Here is a 22,539-nt window from a genome sequence, read left to right on the forward strand (position 1 = left end):
GGATCCTGGGTCTGCAAGATCCCCTAGAGAAGGAAATGGCAACCCACTCCAGTATTCGTGCCTGGAGAATCCCATGGACAGAGGGGCCTGGCAAGGCTACAGTCCATAAGGTCACAGAGTCAGACAGGACTGAGCAACTAAACCACCACCACCATGGTAGTAACACATACTTCATGATGAGAAGTTCAAGTTGAACAGTGATCATAATCCTGTTTATGTCTAACTTACCAGCACTGAGGAGCAAACCAATGGTTGCTTTTCAAAAGAATAATATAGGCAAAAAAGCTTGGACTGTTTTTTTAGCCTTACTAAAAAAAACCCAGGGGTCCTCCCAGTGAAGACTTGCCAGAGGCTTCCTATATCTTCCCAGTCTGCCATCAGTTCAGTTCAGTCACTCTATCATGTCTGATTCTTTGCCACCCCATGGACTGCAGCACACCAGGCTTCCCTGTCCATCACCAACTCCTGGAGCTTGCTCAAATTCATGTCCATCGAGTTGGTGATACCATCCAACCACTTCATTCTCTGTCGTCCCCTTCTCCTCCTGCCTTCAATCCTTCCCAGCATCAGGGTCTTTTCTAAGGAATCAGTTCTTCCCATAATGTGGCCAAAGTATTTGGAGCTTTAGCTTCAGGTATGGTCAACGGGTATGGACAATATTTATGACAGTGTTCTTTGGACAGTCTGCCATGAACAGTCATAAACATTGTCCATACCTGCTGCAAGAACTTTATCATGTTCCAGAACTCAGAAGGCCTTTGAGCAACACAGGTCAATTAAAATAGACTGTGGAGTAGATAAAACCAAGGCTATGGCCCCACTCCCTGTTAATGGCACTAAGTGGATTAAGGGGACCCCAAGAAAAATACATTCCATGCCATTAACAGGGAGTGGCCATAGCCTTGGTTTTATCTACTCCACAGTCTATTTTAATTGACCTGTGTTGCTCAGAGGCCTCCTGAGTTCTGAGTTCTAGAACATGACAAAGTTCTTGCAGCAGGTTTGGATAGCGTTTATGGCAGACTGGGAAGATGTAGGAAGCCTCTGGCAAGTCTCCACAGGGAAATCACAGGGAAGACCCCTGGGTTTTTGTAGTAAACACTAAGCTTTTTGGTGTACATTATTCTTTTGAAAAGCAACTGTTGGTTTGCTCTCAGATGCTGGTATGTTAGACATAAACAGGATTATGGACACTGCAACCTGAACTCTCCATCATGAAGTATGTGTTACCTACTGTACATGGATGGAAATAGATTTGGAAGGCACAAGTAACCATAGGCATATATCTCATACTACTAACCCACTTGTTTTTATTGACCTGCACTTCAAGCAAATACTTTTAATTGGAAAATAAGCACTGGGGAAAAGTGTCTAAGGGTTTGACTCTTCCTTACTCTGATAAGCTTAACTTTTAAGTCCAAAGAGACAAGACACAATGCAAAACTGAGAGTGTGATTATTGGCACATAAACCTGAATCATGTGAAATGATTTTCTTGGGCTCCAAAATCACTGCAGATGGTGACTGCAGCCATTAAATTAAAAGACGTTTGCTCCTTGGAAGAAAAGCCATGACAAACCTAGGAACCATATTAAAAAGCGAAGACATTATTTTGCAGACAAAGGTCTGAATAGTCAAAGCTATGGTTTTTCCAGTAGTCATGTATGGATGTGAGCTGGACCATAAAGAAGGCTGAGTGCCAAAGAATTGATGCTTTTGAACTGTGGTGCTGGAGAAGACTCTTGAGAGTCACCTGGAGTGCAAAGAGATCAAACCAGTCAATCCTGAAGGAAATCAATCCTGAATAATCATTGAAGGGCCTGATGCTGAAGCTGAAACTCCAATACGTTGGCCACCTGATCCAAGAGCTGACTCACTGGAAAAGATCCTGATGCTGAGAAAGATTGAAGGTGGGAGGTGAAGGGGACAACAGAGGATGAGATGGTTGGATGGCATCACTGACTCAATGGACATGAGTATGAGCAAACTCTGGGAGATGGTGAAGGACAGGGAAGCCTGGAGTGCTACAGTCCATGGGGTCACAGAGAGTTGGACACGACTGAGGGACTAAACAACAACAACAATACCTGAATCAATCAGTTTCTGAAGCATCTACACTGTTAAATGAACCATTAGCCTCGTCTAGGAGAGACTGTGACTGAGTAAGTATTAAAATGATCCTCAGTTCCCTAATTTTTATAGGCAAGAAACAGGCTAATACAACTTCTAAGCATCCAAATATAGCCAGGGATAATTATAAAACAGGACCAACAGAGAAAAATGAATTATGAAGGCCCTCCCAAGAAGCTGGAGAAGAGTTTACTCAAGGAACAAGCTTGACAGCTTCCCAGTGGGATTTCAGGATTTCTCTGAACCAGTGACTCCTGGCGTACAGTCTATGGGGTCAGAAAGAATCAGACAAGTCTGAGTGACTGAACAATGAACAACAAACTGGTAATGATTATTGTGGCAAGTACATTAGTTACACATTTCTGTTTTTAAAATGCAAACAGAATGTTAATTGGAAATATAAAGAAGAGTCAAACAAATAATATAAATATAAAGAGTCATATCAACTCAGGATGTATCACAGATTTAAATGGAAAATGGAAAACTATAAACAGACTGGTTCCAAATTGAGAAACAAGTATGTCAAGGTTGTATATTGCCATCCTGTTTATTTAACTTATATGCAGAGTACATCATGTGAAATGCTGGGCTGGATGAAGCTCAAGCTGGAATCAAGACTGCCATGAGAAGTATCAATAACCTCAGATATGCAGATGACACCACCCTTATGGCAGAAAGCGAAGAGGAACTAAAGAGTCTTTTGATGAAAGTGAAAGAGGAGAGTGAAAAAGCTGGAATAAAACTCAACATTCAAAAAAATAAGATCATGACATCCGGTCCCATTACTTCATGGCAAATAGAAGGGGAAACAATGGAAACAGAGAAAGACTATTTTCTTGGGCTCCAAAATCTGCAGCCATGAAATTAAAAGACGCTTGCTCCTTGGAAGAAAAATTATGACCAACCTAGACAGCATATTAAAAACCACAGACATTACTTTGCTGACAAAGGTCCGTCTAGTCAAAGCTATGGTTTTTCCAGTAGTCACATATGGATGTGAGAGTTGGACTATAAAGAAAGCTGAGCACCGAAGAATTGATGCCTCTGAACCGTGGTGTTGGAGAAGACTCCTGAGAGTCCCTATACTATAAGGAGATCCAACCAGTCCACCCTAAAGGAAATCAGTCCTGAATATTCATTGGAAGGACTGATGAAGCTTCAGCACTTTGGTCACCTGATGCGAAGAACTGACTCCTTAGAAAAGACCCTGATGCTGGGAAAGATTGAAGGCAGGAGGAGAAGGGGAGGCAGAGGATGAGATGGTTGGATGGCATCACCGACTCAGTGACATGAATTTGAGTAAACTCCAGGAGTTTATGATGGACAGGGAGGCCTGGCGTGCTGCAGTCCATGGGGTCGCAGAGTCGGACACAACTGAGCAACTGAACTGAACTAAACTGCTAAACTTTTTGAAGAAAAGAAATAGAAAACCTTTGAGATTAAGGACTAGGAAAAGAGTTCTTAGACTTGACAACAAAAGGAAAAAATATAAATTTAATTTCACTCAAATTAAAATCTTTTTCTCTGTGAAAAACTCTGTTAACGAGGTTGAAATGGATAAGCTACAGACAAAATGAGAACATCTGCAAACCACCTATGTGACAAAGATCTAGTACTTGGAATGCATAAGTAACTTTCAAAATTCTACAGTAAAAAATAAACAATCTAGTTAGAGCATGGGCAAAAAATAAGAAAAGATATTACATGAAGGACAAACAGATGGCAAAAGAGCACAAGCAAAGATGCTCAACATCATTAGCCATTAGGGAAATGCAGATTACAAGCATAACAAGATTTCACTACAACCTATCAAAATGGGTAAAATAAAAAATACTGAGGGGGAATTCCCTAGTGGTCCAGTGGCTAAGACTCCATGCTCCCAATTCAGGGGGCCTGGTTTCCATCTTTTTTTTTGGGAACTAGATCCCACATGCCCCAATTAAAGAGCTCACATGCTGCAACTAAAAATTACCACATGTCACAACAAAGATCGAATATCTCGTGTGTGGCAACTAAGACCCAGCACAGCCAAATAAATAAAATAAATAAAAATAAATACTAGAAAAGACTTTTAAAGTAATGACAGCAACAAATGTTGGCAAGGACGTAGATAAACTGGATCATTCATACATTCCTAATGGTACTGTCAGTCTGGAAAACAGTAATAAACTAAGCAGAGAACTGTCACACGACCCATCAGATTTACTCCTAGGCATCCATCCCAGAGAACTGAAAAGTATGCTCACACAAAAATCCATATACAAATGCTTATAACTTAACTTGGGATAGCCAAAAAACTAAGATCAACTCAAATGTCCTTTAGCAGGTGAATGGTTGAACAAAACTTTGTAACTCCATACCATGAAAAACTTACTAATTAGCAATAAAAAGGAAAGAGTAATTAATAAACTCAACTCTGATGAGTCTTTACAGAATTATTCTGAATGAAAAAAGTCAATTTCAAAATGTTAAGAACTGTATAACTACCAAAGTATAGTGCAATTTTTAAACATAAAAAAGTTATCATGAGGTGATTTATTATGGAAAACTTTTAAAATGTAAATATTTAGCTCTGTGAGAATGGTTAATATATATAATTGAATATGGTACAAGAATAAGAATGTTCCTGTGTTGTAAACAATGAAAAATATTATACTAAGTCTATAAGAGACATACACAATAAAAATATTAAGACAATCCCAAAGTTGCTCTCTTGAGGAAAGAATAATAATGAAATTTTTTCCCCTCTTTCTACTGTTTAGTATTACTCAAATTGTCTGCCATGGCCAACAGAACTTTTCTAACCAGAAAAATAAAATGCATTAATAAAAATCACAGCAAAGGAGGGTCGATTAACTAGATTATCTATAAAATGAAATAATATAAAAGCATAAATATTCTTCAGTTTTGTCTTTTTTAATATTTACAACATCCCACATATATTCTAAGTTAAAAAATAGATACCCATAAGTTCAAAATATTGTTTCCTTAAAATGTGCATTGGTATATATATGTGAAAATGTGATATAAAGATATATGAATATGTATAAAGGTTAGTAAGAGGGTAGGAGAATGTATGTATTAATGACTCAGTTCAGTTCAGTCTCACAGTTGTGTCCAACTCTTTGCCACCCCATGGACTGCAGCACGCCAGGCTTCTTTGTCCATCACCAACTCCTGGAGCTTGCTCAAACTCATGTCCATAGAGTCAGTGATGCCATCCAGCCATCCAATGACTATGGATGGATCCAATGACTATAGTATTAATGACTATGTAATGTAAAAGTACAATCGTGCATAACTACTTGTGAATACACATATGAATATGTATATACATTAAAAGGCTGAACTACTGATAGTGTGCTATCTAGGATGTGTTATCATGCAGAGTTACTTCCTTTTATTCTGTATATTCTAGTTTTTCCCCTTTTATATCATTTTTTACAAATTTTCTATCTTCTAATTGGCTGCCAAAGGGGCATATCATATTCAAAATTAGGAAAAAATTAAAACTATTTAGAAAAAGACAACTTGACTATTTAAAAGAAAATATTTTAGTATGTTATATTGAGTAGCCCCAATTAATTTAGCTACAGCAAATCAAGTTTAGCCAGACTTTGGGGATATGCTGATATCAAATGGCACTTACAAAAACATGTGTCAGACTGAAAGATTTTTAGTTGTCCATATTGTAGCCACCATTGACAATAACTAAACAAACCAAGAAAGGCAATTTTTTACATTAAAATAGCCGTTAATTAGCATGAACATAATTTTTATTCATTACTATTATTTGATGAGAACTTACCCACACCAGGCACTGCCTTAGCACTGCGTGTAGTTTCCTATGAAGGAGCAGTTACTACTACCATCATGATTGATAGTTGAAAAAAACCTGTGCAGGATCACACAGCTCCATCATACAGTGCTTGAGCAAAAATTTAAACTGTGTTGTCTGGCCTTGATATCCCTGTTATACTACTGATACTTTCACTCAATGTAATGTGCTGATACCACTAAAATAAAAGAAAAAATACAGTAAAACACACTGGCTAATTTGTGCATTTTTAAGAACTAGTGACCAAGAAAATTGAATTTCCTCATTTTTTTCTTACCACAATTTTTACCAACCATTCTGAGGAAGCTACAAAAAGCATTGCTTAATCATTGCCTCCCATATATTACATCTGGTTAGACACAGCTATGGCTATGGTCCGCTTGAATGCCCTTTCAGAGCATTTCCTTTTATTTCACACATGAAGATAAATAAGGGTAATCACTACTAAAGTCTAGCCAAAAACATCTGACATTTTAGTATCACTTTAGAAGTACAGTAGATAGTGAAATCAATATTTTGGCAAGCAATTAAGATGAAAGCCAAAAATAGAATACCAATGCATTTTGCTTCTATTTCTGAATATGCTTCTCATTTTAGCTTCCTTTTTCATGTTGCAAATTTTTCAGATCCTACATCTTACCCATAGAGGTCATTTATGGCAAATAATCTTTGACTCTGATAACTTACAATTCTTTCCAAGTCAGTGGCAAAAGGAAGGGGAAATTATTCTTTATAGAGTAATTTTGGGTTCCATAAGGCCAAGCTAATAGAAAATGTGAACAGAGAATCCCAGACTGCCTTTATCTGCCATTACCTACTTACTGCCTTCTGTGCAAGGACAAGTCATCAGACTCCTAACATGCCTCTACTGAAGGCGTCCAGTCATTCATTCATATGTCTGATAATCCAACAAACATTTCTCAGGTACCTACTATCCATCATATGCTGTTATAGGTGCTGGCCATAATGAAGTTTCTAAATTCAACAAGGGATTTAAAATCACATACTTAGACATTAGTGGGAAGCAGACCTTCCCACTAATCTGGAGGAGAAAATGTAAAGTGAAGAGTGGAAGCAGGGTAAAAGGGACAAGCGTATCTATGGAGGTCTTTGGTTAGTAAGTTCAGAACTATACATTCCATATCCCCCAGCCAAAGAGTCACACAATGCATTCACTTTTACAGTGATACAATAAGGCACGTCTTTAGTGTTCATCTTTTCCCAAACTCACTGAACTAGGGGAACCCATGTTTAACATATCCCTAATACTATCAGAAACTTGGCTTGGCAGATCATATTTTGGTAAATGTAGCAACATTACTTTCTCTTGTTCAAGACCATGAATTTTAAAATGTGTATCTGTCTGCAAACTATAACTGGGCAGAATTGAGTTTGTGCTAACATCTCATTGACACATGCCTCCTTACTTATTTTTCTCTGTGAGTTTCCTCTATTTCTGAAGCTAGGTCATGTGAATTTCAACAAAACTGGCTACATTAAGGTAGGTAGTATTTCATGATGCTTGTGAAACTCCTGTTTTAAAGGAAAATATAAAGCAATAATCCTGAAATGAAACATTTATTTCTATGTCCACAGTTGACGCTACAAAATAAGGAAATTCTAAACTGGACACATATTTCCCAAATGGACTTCTAAAGTAACCTGGGTAATTTTAAAAAACATACATTCCCAAGTTCCACTTCTCGAATTAAAATTAGGATCTCCATAGGGCATTAAATAAGGGTACCAATCATCTAGGATAATTCATATTATCTAGGAAGTCCGGGAAACAGTAAAAACAGTGATATTAAAAACAGTGATAGTTTCTTCTACAGCACTGAATATCCCTAAAAGTTAGCTCTAGCTCTTTTACTGTTGTATATTAAATTTAAAGATCATTTTAAATAATCCACTTTATTACACTACTACATATTTTAACCTAAGAAACCACCTCTCCTCTTTATTTCATTATAGTAAAATTTAAATCTAAGAAAAATAAAAGTGATTTTTCATACAAAAGAAGCAATATAAAGAAGAAGGAACACTCAGAGGCCAAGCAAAATTAAAGCATCCTGTATTGCACTGAAAAACTCTTGGACCTCTGTCTTCTCCACTCTAGGCAAGCGTTCCATATTAAAAAAATAAAAAAAAAAATAAAAAACCTTTAAGAACACAAAACAAAGACAAAACAGTAATTAAAAATTAAGTCCAATTTTGAGTCCTGCTTTAATCATTTTCCTAGTTCAATGTTTTTAGTTAGCCTGCGTAACTAAAGTCCTTTGATGCAAAATGCTCCCTGAAATACCATTTCTAAAACATTAGAAATTTAGTGATTGAGCAAATGGGAAGTGTTGAGCCCTATATATATATATATTTTTTTTTTGAAAGAAAAGGATACGAAAGAGAAACAAGAAAATAATACAACTTAAGAAAATTTATCCAACTATTGGTCAACAGAGAAAAAACAGCTTTACTGGATTTAGTAATTAGTTCTCTATAATTCCTAAGTATTTACTAATGACTTCTGTCACAAAGTCTCAAAGAGAAGAAGAGATCATTTTATTTACCAACATCAAATTAACACTCATCCAAAGGAAATTAAAAAGTGCTTGGATGAAAACAAAATGTTATGTGGCAAAGATTTGATTATTTATTGCATTTTAACAATATTTAAAAGCTATATTAAAATATGTTCTGTTATTGGTCTGTTAAAATACAGCAAAAGTGAGTGGCAAATATGATTTACTTGAAAATGGTTTATGACATTTTTCTATTCTAAGGTTAACATATAAAAAAATTAACCCTTAGAAGCATTTATTTCTCTGAAATTAATTTTTCCTTTTTTTGTGTTTGTCCTTCCTTTTTTGAAATTAGTTCTTCCTTTTTTCTTGTGTTTGTCCAATGACAGCAAGCAAAACTTCTCTTTGATAAATGTTATTTTCTCCATTCAAAGTTAGATCGTTGCCTCTAACCCTTATGTCTCCACTAAAATTTCCTTTAAGAAAATAATTTCCCAAGCCTACTTATATTTATTTTTTATAAAATAGGAAATTCAAGCTGTTTCCAAACACACCTTTCTTCCTTTTTGCTAATTCTTAACCTCCTTTTGTATTATTCTCACACCTGTGGAAATTATACATGCTTATCATATTTCATATTTTGTGTTCTTCTACTTACCAATTATACTACATTACTTTAATCTCCTCTTAACAGAGAGTATTTCATCCAAACTGATGTTTGGTTTCCCTCAAGTTCAAAACAACAGCAACAAAAAAAGCATACAAAGGAATATATTAATTTTCTCAATATCGGTTTCAAATTAACTTAAAATGGCATGTATGATTCAAATAATATGATTTCTTAATGTTATGCTCTTTAGGTTATTTATATAAAATTACCTAAGAATATTATACATTTTCTTCTAATTTATTTCCAAAAGCTTTCAAACTCATTTGTTTTCCTTTTCTCACTTAAATCTCCAGTTTTTTTCAACATTCTCCTTACAGTTGGATAAATAACTCAGATTTGTGGTTACGTGATCCTGTATTTACAAAAGTAGATTAATTCACTTGCGCAGACAAGTTATACAGACCGTTAAAACTGGCTATCTGTTACAGATGACCCAAAAGCACACAAAAGGATGGTCAACATCACTAATTAGTATAGAGATGCAAATTAAATCTACAGTGAGGTATTACCTCACACAGTTCAGAATAGGCATCAACAAAAAATTTACAAACAATAAATACTGGAGAGGGTGTGGAGAAAAGAGAACCCTCCTACACTGTTCATGGCAATGTAAATTGGTAAAGCCACTATAGAGAACATGGAGGTTCCTTAAGAAACTAAAAACAGAGATACCATATAATCCAGCAATCCTACTCCTGGACATATGTATGGAGAAAACTATAATTCAAAAATATACATATACTCCAATGTTCATAGCAACACTGTTTACAATAGTGAGGACATGAAAGCAACCTAAATGTCCATTGACAGAGGAATGGATGAAGAAGATGTGGTACATGTATACAATGGAATATTACTCAGCCACAAAAAAGAGCAAAATAACGCCATCTGCAGCAACATGGATGGACCTAGATATTCTCACACTGAGTGAAGTAAGTCAGAGAAAGAAATATCATTTGATATTACTTACTTGTGGACTCAAAAAATGGTACAGATGAGCTTATTTACAAATCAGAAATAGTCACAGATATAGAAAACAAATGTATGGTTACCAAGGGACCTCTCTGACAAATCAGCTGGTAAAGAGCCCGCCTGCAGTGCGGGAGACCTGGGTTCCACCCCTGGGTGGGAAGATCCCCTGGAGAAGGGAGAGGCTACCCACTCCAGTATTCTGGCCTGGAGAATCCCATGGACTGTATAGTTCATGGGGTTGCAAAGAGTCAGACACAATGGAGCGACTTTCACAAAGGAAGGGAAAAGCTTGGAGACTGGAACTGCCATATGCACACGACTATATATAAAATAGGTGACTAATAAGGACCTACTGTATAGCACAGGGAACTCTACTCAATGTTCTGTAATGAGCTATGTGGTAAAAGAATCTAAAAAAGAGTGGATATATGTAAATGTGGGATTCCCTGGAGGCTCAGACAGTGAAGAATCTGCAGGCAACACAGGAGACCTGGGTTCAATCCCTGGGTGAGAATGACCCCTGGAGAAGGGAATGGCAACCCACTCCAGTATTCTTGCCGGGAGAATTCCATGGACAGAGGAGCCTGGCTGACTATAGTCCATGGGGTCTCGAAGAGTCAGACACACTGCAAACTCACACACATACATGATCCACTTTGCTACACAGCAGAAACTAACACAACATTGCAAATCAACTACACTTCAATAGAAATTAAAATAAAACTGGCTATGTGAATTTAGGGAAGAAAGGGTTTCATTTCATAAAAATATAGAAATTATTTGATATACTTAATCAACCAACTACCAGTAATAAATAAAAAATTTTAAAACCCTAAACAAAGCATAAAAACTAGTCTTAATTTCAGCTGTTACTGACCACCTATGAAATCACTATAAAGTCACTTCACCTCTTTTCCTAGGGGGTGTGTGCATGTGTGTGTGTGTGCGTGTTAGTCACTCAGTCGTATCTGACTTTTTGCTACCCCGTGGACTGTAGCCCACAAGGCTCCTCTGTCCATGGAATTCTTCAGGCAAGAATACTGGAGTGGGTTGCCATTTCCTTCTCCAGAGGATCTTCCCAACCCAGGGATAGAATCCGGATCTTCCGCATTGCAGGTAGATTCTTTACCACCTGAGACACATGGGAAGCCCTGTCCTAAGGTTCTACATGGTAAAAGAAGGGATTCACAACTTCTAACATTCCACTTGCAAGTGCCCAGGTTCCTTTACACATATAATGTAATTTCAACCCTAAGTTTTGTATCTGTTACATTGTAAACACCTCCACTTACACACAAACACACCCCAGTGACATTTCTATTAAGGAAAAGTTTCAGGAAAAAAAGAATGTAAAAATTTCAAAATAACAACCAGGCGTTTTTCATATATTGACTGTGGAAGAGTAACTGGTACAGTCTTCCCTAAAAGTCAGTGTGACATTACCTATCAAATATCAGAATAAGGAAGCCCTTCTAACCAGTGTTTTCATTTCTAGGAATGAAGACTAAAGAGTGACTTGCATATTTACATAAACATTCATGTCCAGAGATATGTATTGCAACACTAGATATATAGTATGCAGTTCATACTTCAGCCCAAACCTGAATTCTTGATTTCCACTCCCAATTCTGTTCTACCCAATCTTCCACACGAGAGTAAATGGCCCCAAGTGGCCAAACCAAATATGAAGGAGTTGTTATCCATTCCTTCTTCACAATCAATCCACTATAAAGACCCATCTCTTTTTCCTCCAAAATACATTGAAAATCAGTCTCTCCTCTAAATCTCTACTGTTAGCAACCCCACCCCAGCCACCTTTATTGCTCACCTGAACTATAGTGAAAATCTCCTGGGTGACTTCCTCACAAATACTCTTGTCCCTCAGAACAACAGAAGCCAAATGATCATTTAAAAACATAAATAAGATCATGTACTCCCCTGTGTAAAACTCTCTCATGAATTCCCATTGCATTTAAAGACAAATCCAAATGACTCACGCTGGGGTCTGCCTGCCTCTCAAGTTCATCTCATGCCACATTCTCCCTACCTTTGATGAAGAGAAGTAAACTGAAGGGAAGTCGCTCAGTCGTGTCCGACTCTTTGTGACCCCGTGGACTGTAGCCCACCAGGCTCCTCCGTCCATGGGATTCTCCAGGCAAGAATACTGGAGTGGGTTGCCATAATGCTGGCCAAAATTGACACTTCCTAACATCTACCAAGCTGTTTCCTGCTCCAAAGCCTGCGACCATTTTTTCTCCTGCCTAGAAATCATCTTTCAGGACTGGCTCCTCATTATCCAGTTTTTATCACAATAGCCTTCCCTTGCCGGTGTATTTTTCCTTGTGTGCACTATTACTTAATACTATTTCTTCCCTTATACATTCACCTCAATCTTTAGTTATCATGTTTGTTGCTTTACTTTGTATTTCCTCCCACTGGTATATACAATCCAGAGGGCATGAAACTGTTTCACTGCTATTATTTCGGCATCAGGTAGAGTTCATATCAATAAATATTCATCATACCAATGGCAGAATAAGGGCAAACTGAATTTTTACTTTTATTTGCCATAGAGAAATTATTATTTAAATTATGAGTCAATTTAGAGTAAAAATTTTACAGCTCATCCAATTCCTCTACCTAATCTACTTCAACTAAAATCATGAAAAACATCAACATGAACGTGGTGAAAACTTGCATGATGTACAATAACGTACTAAAAGTTTACAACCTGGTTTCAAGAACCTTCATCTCTGGCCACACAAACCTTAATCTGTGGCAATTTCCCTTTGGGAAACAGAAATTATTCAAACTGGCTGCAACACAACGGGTATAAGAAAGACAGGAAGCTAAGAAGATGGCTGAGGACAAATCAGGCTTTTGCACTCGAGCAGGTGTTTATGTTTTAGTTCAAAGAGTTAAAGTTGTTGTTTTTTTTTTTTTTAAACAAAGTCTGTACACTTTAAGAACAAGTAGGGCATCTGAACAACTGGAAAAATGAAGGATTAAATTCAGGACAAAGATCACCACTTAAAGGCTATCGATACAATGATGTTTTTGCTATCACAGAATCAGTTCTGTATTTCTTGTGACACAAAATTAAGCTTTTCCTTTACCATGAAGATATCAAAGATACTGTACTAAATCCTCCATGTCCTATTCCTAAAACTACTCCCAGAGAACGTATGTGCAGTTGACCTAATAAAATTTCATGGAATCTTTGATAATATACTAGAATCCAGTAACTGTTCTTTCTATAGGTAACACATTTACCTTATCTCATTCATTTCAAACTGAACTACCTTTTTAAAACATCTTCTCTTGATCCATATACTTGCATATGCTATTTTGTTTCTAAAATGAAGTCTGCTTACTTAGTAAGTACACCCCTAAAACCACGCTGCATGATATATATACTTTGTTATTGAAAATACAGTCCTATTTGTTGTCAGTCTACAACTGGGAAATAGATCTTGGGAAATGTTAACACTTTAATATGAATCTTCAATACTAATACAAATATAAAAATCTTAACTTTTTAAAAATAATGGCTCTCATGCAGCAGGCCACAGTTCCCCTTTCTTCCTACTATAAGCCTTTTTTTCATTTACCTAACTTCTGAAAGCTTCTGATTTTATAGCTCTCTGATTTTATTTCAATATCTGCTATTAAAAGTCTCAGGAAGGACAAAAAGTGTTTAAAAAGTCTTACTTTCATTTGCACATTTCTTGGGCTCTACCATAATTGATTTTCCATTAAAAAAGATACTTTGGGGGAGAAAAGGAGAAGGACTACAATCAAACTTCCTTTCTGAGTCTTTAAATAACGTACTGAGCGGAGGAACACTTTAGGTAACTCATGAAGTTCTGTGTCTCTAAATCAGAGTCCAAAGTGAAGCTAGTTTCAGTACCAGGAAAAGCCCTACTCCTATAAGTTTCACCTCTCATTCTCAAATCAGGAGTCAACAGGTCCAGGGTGCAGTGCTGTAAGCACAGCGAACAGAACTACCAAGGGGAAAAATTAGATCTTAAAGCCCCAGTGAAGCCACACCACCGGCAAAGCAAAACAGGTCATGTTTTTAAGAAAGACTGTGTATAATATGGGGAATGAGTATTAAGATTAAAAACTTGGAGATCCACTGAAGCAATGAACAATGCACGATCTGTCTCTATAATCTCCTACTCCACACAAATCACATCATAACAAACCAGCAAACAGTGGAAAACTGTTAAGCCCTTACCTACATACCCATACAAGTGAGTTGCAATACAGAGCCAACACAACTTCTTAAAACAAGCAGAAAGGGAACAGAAACTTACCTTTGAAAAGGGACCCAAATTGGTATTTTCCACTAAAAAATTTGGGCAGTGAAAACACAAGCGCTCCCAGCCCTATCATAAAGGATGAAAACGCAAGCCATCTTGGTTTGTGTCCTCTTTCACCAAAGAATGATACAAATAAAGACAGCAAACAGAAGGCAATGTCATAGCTTGATGATATCAAGCCCGTCAGGGAACTCTGCAATTCATAGCGCTTCTCGATAGTGGAAATACTAATATTTACTAGGCCATTCACCACAATACCTAAAAGAGAAAAGAGGAAATTTATGTGCATTATTACAACCTTATCATATAGAGTATGATCACTAAAATGACATACTAAAGTTTGTTCATTTCTTTTGATATTTTTAAATGTCCAATTTTAAAAATCTCAAAGTTTCAAAACTAAGCAAGCCAAACATATTTCCTTTACAAATCAGTTCTCTTTTAAATTATACATTTGTGAATTTTCAGTTGTTAAATATTCAGTATGTTTATCACATACTGAATCACAGCTAACCATGTTTCTTTAAATGACAAAAGAGACTGGTAAAGTCTCATGAAGCTGATTCGTTAGAGAGTTTACAGGTATAGTATATTCCCATGGGCCTCACTTGGAAGAATACAAAACATATAGGTGATTGAGAGGTCAAATGCTAAAACTGTTCAAATTACTCAATCCTTGACTTAGTCTTATGAAAGGTGCAACTGAGTTCTCAAACCTCTATTTTCTTCTTAGAGTCATTAAAGTCATCATTTAAAAGTTCCTGGGGCAAAAACAAACTAAAAGTCTATTTCAATTACTAGCATTCTAAATCATAGGCAATGTGACAGAAAATAAAAAACAAACAACTTACACTTCATCTGCTCATTATAACTGTGATGAAAGAATATAAAATAAACAAGAAAAAGCTGAAAATTTAAATCTGACTAACAACAAAAATGTCCGATTAGGATACTGATTATACAAAAGTTTAGATATTACTATGCTGCTGCTACTAATTCACTTCAGTAGTCTCCGACTCTGTGCAACCCCATAGATGGCAGCCCACCAGGCTCCCCCACCCCTGGGATTCTCCAGGCAAGAACACTGGAGTAGGTTGCCATTTCCTTCTCTCCAATGCATGAAAGTGAAAAGTGAAAGTGAAGTTGCTCAGTCGTGTCCTACTCTTAACGACCCCATAGACTGTAGCCCATCAGGCTCCTCCGTCCATGGGATTTTCCAGGCAAGAGTACTGGAGTGGGGTGTCATTGCCTTCTCCGAGATATTACTAAAAAGTAAAAATAAAAACCATCTGATCAAATTACAAAGTTTCAAACTGATTATTCTTTTTACTTAAGAGGCTACCATGAATTGTTTTCAATCATTAATTAATAGAAAAGAGTATATCCAAGACATTATAATCTCTTCATATTTTGCTTTATCAAGACTGTAACTGGGAATATATTGCAAGAAACTTTACCCAAATTTTAAAATTCCTAACATGATTTTTACTTTCATATCAGTTTAATAAATCTATACACCAATTTATAGCTCTTGAAGTTTTAAGATAAAATTTCTAAATAGCTAGGAATGACAGACTTATAAGGAGGTATAGCTTAGTCGGTAAAGAATCTGCCTGCATGGCAGGAGACCAGGGTTCGATTCCTGGGTCAGGAAGATCCCCTGGAGAAGAAAATGACAATCCACTCCAGTATTCTTGCCTGAAAAATCCCATGGATAGAGGAGCCTGCAGGCTATGGTCCATGGGGTCGAAAGAGACGACACGACTTGGTGACTAAACCACCACCACCAAGGTTGTCTGAGAATCTGAAAAGTTCCCATCTAAAATCAACTTCCCAACACCCTTGCTATACTGATTAAAAATCAGTCATTAGAATTCATTGTTTTTACAGTAAAAAAAATTTCTGATAAAGTAAATTTGTAGACTGTTATGCAAAGACAGCATTTTAAGCCTAGGATCCCAAAGTAAATTCTACACTACATAAACTCCAAGAAATTTGCTTTTTTAAAAAAAGAAATTTCATGAAAGGCTGCATACTATATCCACTGTAAATGCAAGAAGCTAGGAGGTACATTAGGAAATTAAATGCTAAGGGAAATACTGTTTATTTTTGATAAGTGGCTGGGTTAAGTAAACTCATTTGACAAGTTTTGGGTCTTTTTTCACAAATTAATCACCTATTATAATGCTGTACTTGGAAACGGTCTTCCCAAGAATCAAGGTTGAGCAACATGATAATGTTTTCAGTCATTCAAACTTAAGCCGAAATAAGAATTTATGGAATCATTTTCAGCTCAGATTACACTTCTGAAGGTGGAGATTTCTAGGTAGGGTAACTCCAGGCTAAACTTGACACATTTCTTTAAGAATTTCAATTACATTTGATAATAATTTTAAATAATATTTTATATTAAACATAAAATGATATATTCTGGAATACTGCAGTTTCAGAATGTGTCTTAAAACACAAGATAAATTTTTTACTTGTGAAAGAGTCGGACACGACTGAGCAACTGAACTGAATTTCTTTGAACTTTACATTTGACTTTAAGATGCTTGGTAATCACTGATTTTGGACAATTAAGGTTAAGATGCTGAGAGAGGGCCACCTTTGGTGGGGACAAGAAAGGTGGAAAGGGAAGTAACTCAAGAACAAAACTGTCACTAGGAGAAGAGCTGCAGCTGCTTCGCAATCAACAAATATTTACTCAGCACCTAACCTGTGCAAGCCCCACGGAGTTGCTTTAAGGCAGTGGGGCAGGAATAGAAACAGCTAGAATATATTTCGATTCACTATTCTGTTAATCTTAAAAAAGAGCAATTTCAAACCCATTTTTTTCCGATTACATTTCTTTCCATCAGTACTTGACTGCCTCTTTACAAGTTTTAAGCTGTGACCAAAAAAAAAAAAAAAAAAAATCTACATACTGTCAAATCCCAGCTAATTTATAGCATGTCCTTGAAGATGCTCCATTTTAATGCTCCCTGTCCTTAATTTGTCGCCCTAGCCTAAGTTCCATTTCTTTCATTCTCTGCATGCTTTCCTTCATGAGAACCACTCTCCCAATGCCTACCCCTCCAATCGAGACTTAGATTGCAACCTTCTGAGGGTATAAAACTGGGCTTTTATCAGTAACTCCCAAGAGAATCTAAAAGAGATCCGTGAACAAACAGATATGGGGTTTGAAGTGCCTTACCAGTTAATAACGCCTGAAGCCTCTGTAGATTTATATTCCCTGGGCTCACGAGAGCATCCAGTGCGCTCCAATTACACTCACAAAATCCTGAATGCGTAGATCTGATCAATCCTATGTATGTCCAACAAGTTTCTCCTTGGCGAACCCCCTACCTTCAGCTGCACATTTATCAACTCTCTTCCAGAGCGATGTAAAGACAAACCCCTTTAATAAGCGTGTTTGTTTGTTTTTGTTTTGTTTTAGCAAAATGCATGCTTTTGTAATGTAGAGAGGCGCCCCCCACCCCACCCCGAGCACCCGGTTCCCGAAGGAGGGCTCCCCTCATTTCCACCTTCTCTGCAGGAAATTGCTAGGCTGGAGGTAGAACACTTAAAAGAGAAAAGAGCTTGCCTGGCAAGTTTTCAATGTTTCGCTAAAAAGAGAAGCTAAAAATGCAGAAGCGTGAACCTGGTTGGTTGGCGTCGGTGCGAGGGCTCGCGAGTCCCGAGCCCCGGGACCACCCCTCTCGGGCGCGCAGACCCCCTCACCCCCGGGGCTGGCGGCGCACCTGCCCCCCCAACTCTCCTCCCCGGCGCCCCTCGACGCCCCCCGCTCGCCCCCAGCCCCCCGGAGCCGGCGCCGGTCCTCACCTTGCGTGAGGGCCAGGAGGCAGTAGTGAAACAGAAAGCCCCGGGGCGTGTTGCAGCGCTGGAGAGCCCGGGGTTGGAAGCTGCCCAAGCCATAGGGCCCCTCCTCATATTCGGACAGCGACCCGAGCCGGGAGGCGTCGGGAGCCCCCGAGGGCTGAGGCGACTCGGGGCGCTCCGGGGGCTCCTGAGGCGCCGGCGGCGGCGGCGAGCCCGCGTCCGGGGTGGACACTACGGAGATCTCGATGCAAGGCGACGACGCACAGAGGCGGCGCGGGTTTTCTGGGCTGGAAGCGACGAAAGCCGGGTTCTCGATGCCTTTGCAGCTTTTCATGATCCGGGCGCGTCCTCCCGACTCCCTGGGGCTGCCGCAGCCGCAATATAATAATAATAATAATAATAATAAATAAATAAATAAACCCAGGTTCCGCTGGGGCTCCTCCTCCGGGCAGGTGGCAGCGCCCCCGCGCGGGGCAAGTCCACGCCTCCCCGGCGTCCCTCTCAGGGGCTCTGTCGCCGCCGCCGCCGCCGCCGTCGTCGTCGTCGTAGCTGGGAGCCTCCTCAGCTAGCTGGCGGCCGTCGGCCTCGCCAACCTGTTGCCGCCCCCGCGGAGGGAGTCCCCGCCTCTGGGGCGTCCCTCTCAGGGGCTCCCCGGCGTCGTCACCGGGAGCCTCCTCAGCGAGCTGGCGGCCGCCGAGCGCGGGCGTGCGGCCCCGCGGCGGTGCGGTCGGCCCTCGGCCTTGCCCACCTGAGGCCGCCCGCGCGGGGCGAGTCCCCGCCTCCCGGGCGTCCCCCTCAGGGGCTCTCTCGTCGTCACCGTCGCCGGAAGCCTCCTCAGCGAGCTGGCGGCCGCCGGGCCTCGCCCACCAGGGGCGAGTCCCCGCCTCCCCGGCGTCCCCCTCAAGGGTTCTCTCGTCGCGGTTGTCGCGCGGCCCGTCCGGAAGCCTGAGAGGGGGCCCCCGGGTCCCCCCGCGCCCCTTCCCAGGGGCTGGGAACCAACAAGACGTTGTGGGAGTCGTCTGGCCGCTGACTGGGAGGCTGTGAACACACCTGTTCCAGGAGATAATTCCAGAAACTCTCCAGCAGCCTTCTTCCCTTGAACTAGTTGCTCAGTCGTGTGGCCCCCTCTTTGCGACCCCATAGACTGTATAGCCCGGGTTCCTCCGTCCGTGGAATTTTCCAGGCAAGACTATGGGGATTCGCCATTCTCCAGGGGATCTTCCCGACCCAGGGATCGAACCCAGGTCTCCCGCATTGCCTGTAAAGCGTCGAAGCCACCCGAGAAGCCTTCCCTTGCCGCTTAGCGAATCAGGCTTAGGTCTGGACTCCCAAGAATCTGAGCCTCCACAAGGTACAGTATTTTGGATTCCATGAGCATCGTGCTAAAAGACTTTATACCTGTCATCCTCCCTAGAAACGGAAATCCCCACCAGCCCTCACCGCTACAGCCATTGGCATGATAACCACCTTTCACTTTGGGGGAAGCTTTCACTTCCCCCAAAGTGAAAGAATACAAATTAAGAAAATTTAAAGCCATGTATATATATAATATTCTTTTAGCTGTACATTGCATCCCTTCAGATGAACAATGCTGATAGTAGTGTAAATAATTTCTGTCTGTGGAATAAATAACAATAACTCCTTGAAGAACTGAACATCACTATGATACTTGTAGTTACAATTCATTCATTCGTCCTTTCATTCATTCAACAAAGCATATTTATTTTCCGGGTGCCAAACACTGTTAGAAGTTGTGAAAAAGTGCACAAAAATGGACAAACACCCCTAGGCTTACTATGCTTACATTCTGATGGAAGACAGACAATAAGTAATAAATACACAGTGCGTGTGTTCTCAGTCATGCGTGACTGTGATCCTGTGGACTGTGGGATTGACCCTATGGACTGTAAGATTTTCCTCGACAAGAATATTAGAGTGGGTTGCCATTTCCTCGGCCAGGGGATCTTCCTGATTCAAGGATGGAACCTGCAGTCTCTGTCTCCTGCACTGCAGGTGGGTTCTTTACTACTGAGCCCACCTGGGAAACCCCTAAATATGTAGTGCCTGCAGGCGAGCTCAGTCCGGTTTAACTCTGAGATCCTGAGCACTTTAGCCCACCAGTCTCTGTCCATGGACTTTTCCAGGCAGGAATAATGGAGTACGTCTCTACAAATGCTATGGAGAAAAGTAAAGCAAGGATAGGCTGGGAAGTGTGTTTGGGGGAAGGGGGAGAATTTGATGCAATTTTAAATAGGGTGGTCAGGAAAGGCCTCAGGTTTTTAAGCAAAAACCTAAAGTAAGGGAGGGAGTCTGGTATGTTGGGGAAGTAGAGTGGGCTAGAATGAGGTGGTTGGAGAGCACTGGAAGTTCACGGCAAGTAAAGGGGTACAGGTGGGGTGGGAGAGGAGTGGGGGGGGCCAGACCCTGTAGGCCTTTATAAGGACTTTGGCTTTATTGTGATTAAAACAAGAAGGTTTGGAGCTGAGGTGTGACTCGATCATGGTACGATTAGATTTTCAAAGAACCCATTCTCTCTCCCCTTCCGAAGGTAAACTAATGCATCTGAAAGTAATGTATTTTAAACAAAGACATTATGATCTTGGAATGTTTATCGTTCCCTAAATGAAATGTTTATTCCAAAAAGGAACATAAGAAAAATCACAAATACTGTCTTTTTGCTACGTAATCAGGGCTACGTACACAAAGCTGTGAGACGTCGTAAGACTGCAGAGTGTTAAGGAACCTCCTTCTTCAGATCTGATTATTGGTTATGCTGTGCTGTGCTGAGTCACTCAGTTGTGTCCGACTCTTCCAGACCTCGTGGACTGTAGCCCGCCAGGCTTCTCTGTCCATGGGGGTTCTCCAGGCAAGAATGCTGCAGTGGGTTGTCATGCCCTCCTCCAGGGGATCTTTAAAACCCAGGGATCGAACCCAGGTGTTCCGCGTGGCAGGCAGTTTCTTTACCGTCTGAGCCACCAGGGAAACCCAAGAATACTGGAGTGGGTAGCCTATTCCTTCTCCAGGGGATCTTCCCAACCCAGGTTTCGAATTGGGGTCTCCTGCATTGCAGGTGGATTCTTTACCAGCTGAGCTAGCAGGGAAGCTCCAATTATTGGTTATAAAAATTCTCAAACAATATGTCTGAACTACATTTAGCAAAGTTAATAGAGGTCTCAGATATTACTGAATACTATTACTGTTGTTATTGTTGTTTTTCAGTCTCTCAATCATGTCAGACTCTCTGTGATCCCATGGACTGCAGCACGCCAGGCTCCCCTGTCCTTCACTATCTCCCTGAATTGGCTCAGATTCATGTCGATTGAGTCGGTGATTCTATCTAACCATCTTATCCTCTGCCACCTGCTTCTCCTTACTCTGCCACCACCTCCGTTCAACCTTTCCCAGCATCAGGGTCTTTTCCAATGAGTCTTTTCCAATGAGTCTTTTCCACTACACTGCTATATGATATCATTTTCAGTAGTACTATTATTCATTTGTTAGGGCCCTTTTATCGAAAGTTCTATAGGAGTACTTCACTAAAAATTAATCATGCTATCAAGTTCTGGGCTTCCCCTGTGGCTCAGCTGGTAAAGAATTTGCCTGTAATGTGGGAGATCTGGGTTCGATCCCTGGGTTGGTAAGATCCCCTGGAGAAGGGAAAGGCTACCTACTCCAGTATTCTGACCTGGAGAATTCCCCGGACTGTGTAGTCCATGGGGTCACAAAGAGCTGGACATGATTGAGAGACTGAGCGACAACATTAACGGCAGTATAGTATTCAGTAATATCTGAGACCTCTATTAACTTTGCTAAATGTACTTCAGACATATTGTTTGAGAATTTTTATAACCAATTCTAGAGACAGTTTTCAAGTCTTCCTATCCTCATTTAACACCTGGCTAATTGCCTGCCCAAGAAGCTACTTCTAGATTAAGTGCTAATGCCTCTCAAACAGCAGTAATTCGGTAGCACATGCTGGTCCTATCCAAGTGTAGCCTTACATCCACAGATGAGAGTATGGTGATGGAAAAGTTATCATTCATCCTGAAACAAGATGTTTTATTTATTATAACCATAGACAGTAAGCTCACTTAATGTAGCATGGAGAAATGTTTGTCAAACACTATTAATGAAATAAACTAGAATTTAGAAGAAAATTCACAGTGGATGACATAATATAAGTACTATTTTGTAAAACTTTTCTCACTTATATACTAAGCCTATTTTACTGATGAGGGATTGAGATATAACATATTTATCTTAT

General features: G+C 39.8%; 1 protein-coding gene across 2 annotated transcripts in view; it reads right to left on the bottom strand.

Moving 5' to 3' along the window:
- The window catches only part of SLCO4C1 (solute carrier organic anion transporter family member 4C1), a 75,800-nt gene extending 57,100 nt beyond the window's left edge, over positions 1 to 18,700 (bottom strand). For both annotated transcript variants that reach the window (XM_061152081.1, XM_061152080.1), the window contains exons 1-2: positions 18,279 to 18,700; positions 14,448 to 14,711 (exon numbers count right to left, since the gene is read on the bottom strand). In XM_061152081.1, the coding sequence (XP_061008064.1) occupies positions 14,448 to 14,711; positions 18,279 to 18,609 (595 nt within the window). In that variant the 5' untranslated portion in view covers positions 18,610 to 18,700. The remainder of the gene's footprint in view (positions 1 to 14,447; positions 14,712 to 18,278) is intronic.
- Positions 18,701 to 22,539: the final 3,839 nt, after the last annotated feature.

Source organism: Dama dama, chromosome 9 (assembly GCF_033118175.1).
Source record: "Dama dama isolate Ldn47 chromosome 9, ASM3311817v1, whole genome shotgun sequence".
NCBI classification, from domain to species: Eukaryota; Metazoa; Chordata; class Mammalia; order Artiodactyla; family Cervidae; genus Dama; species Dama dama.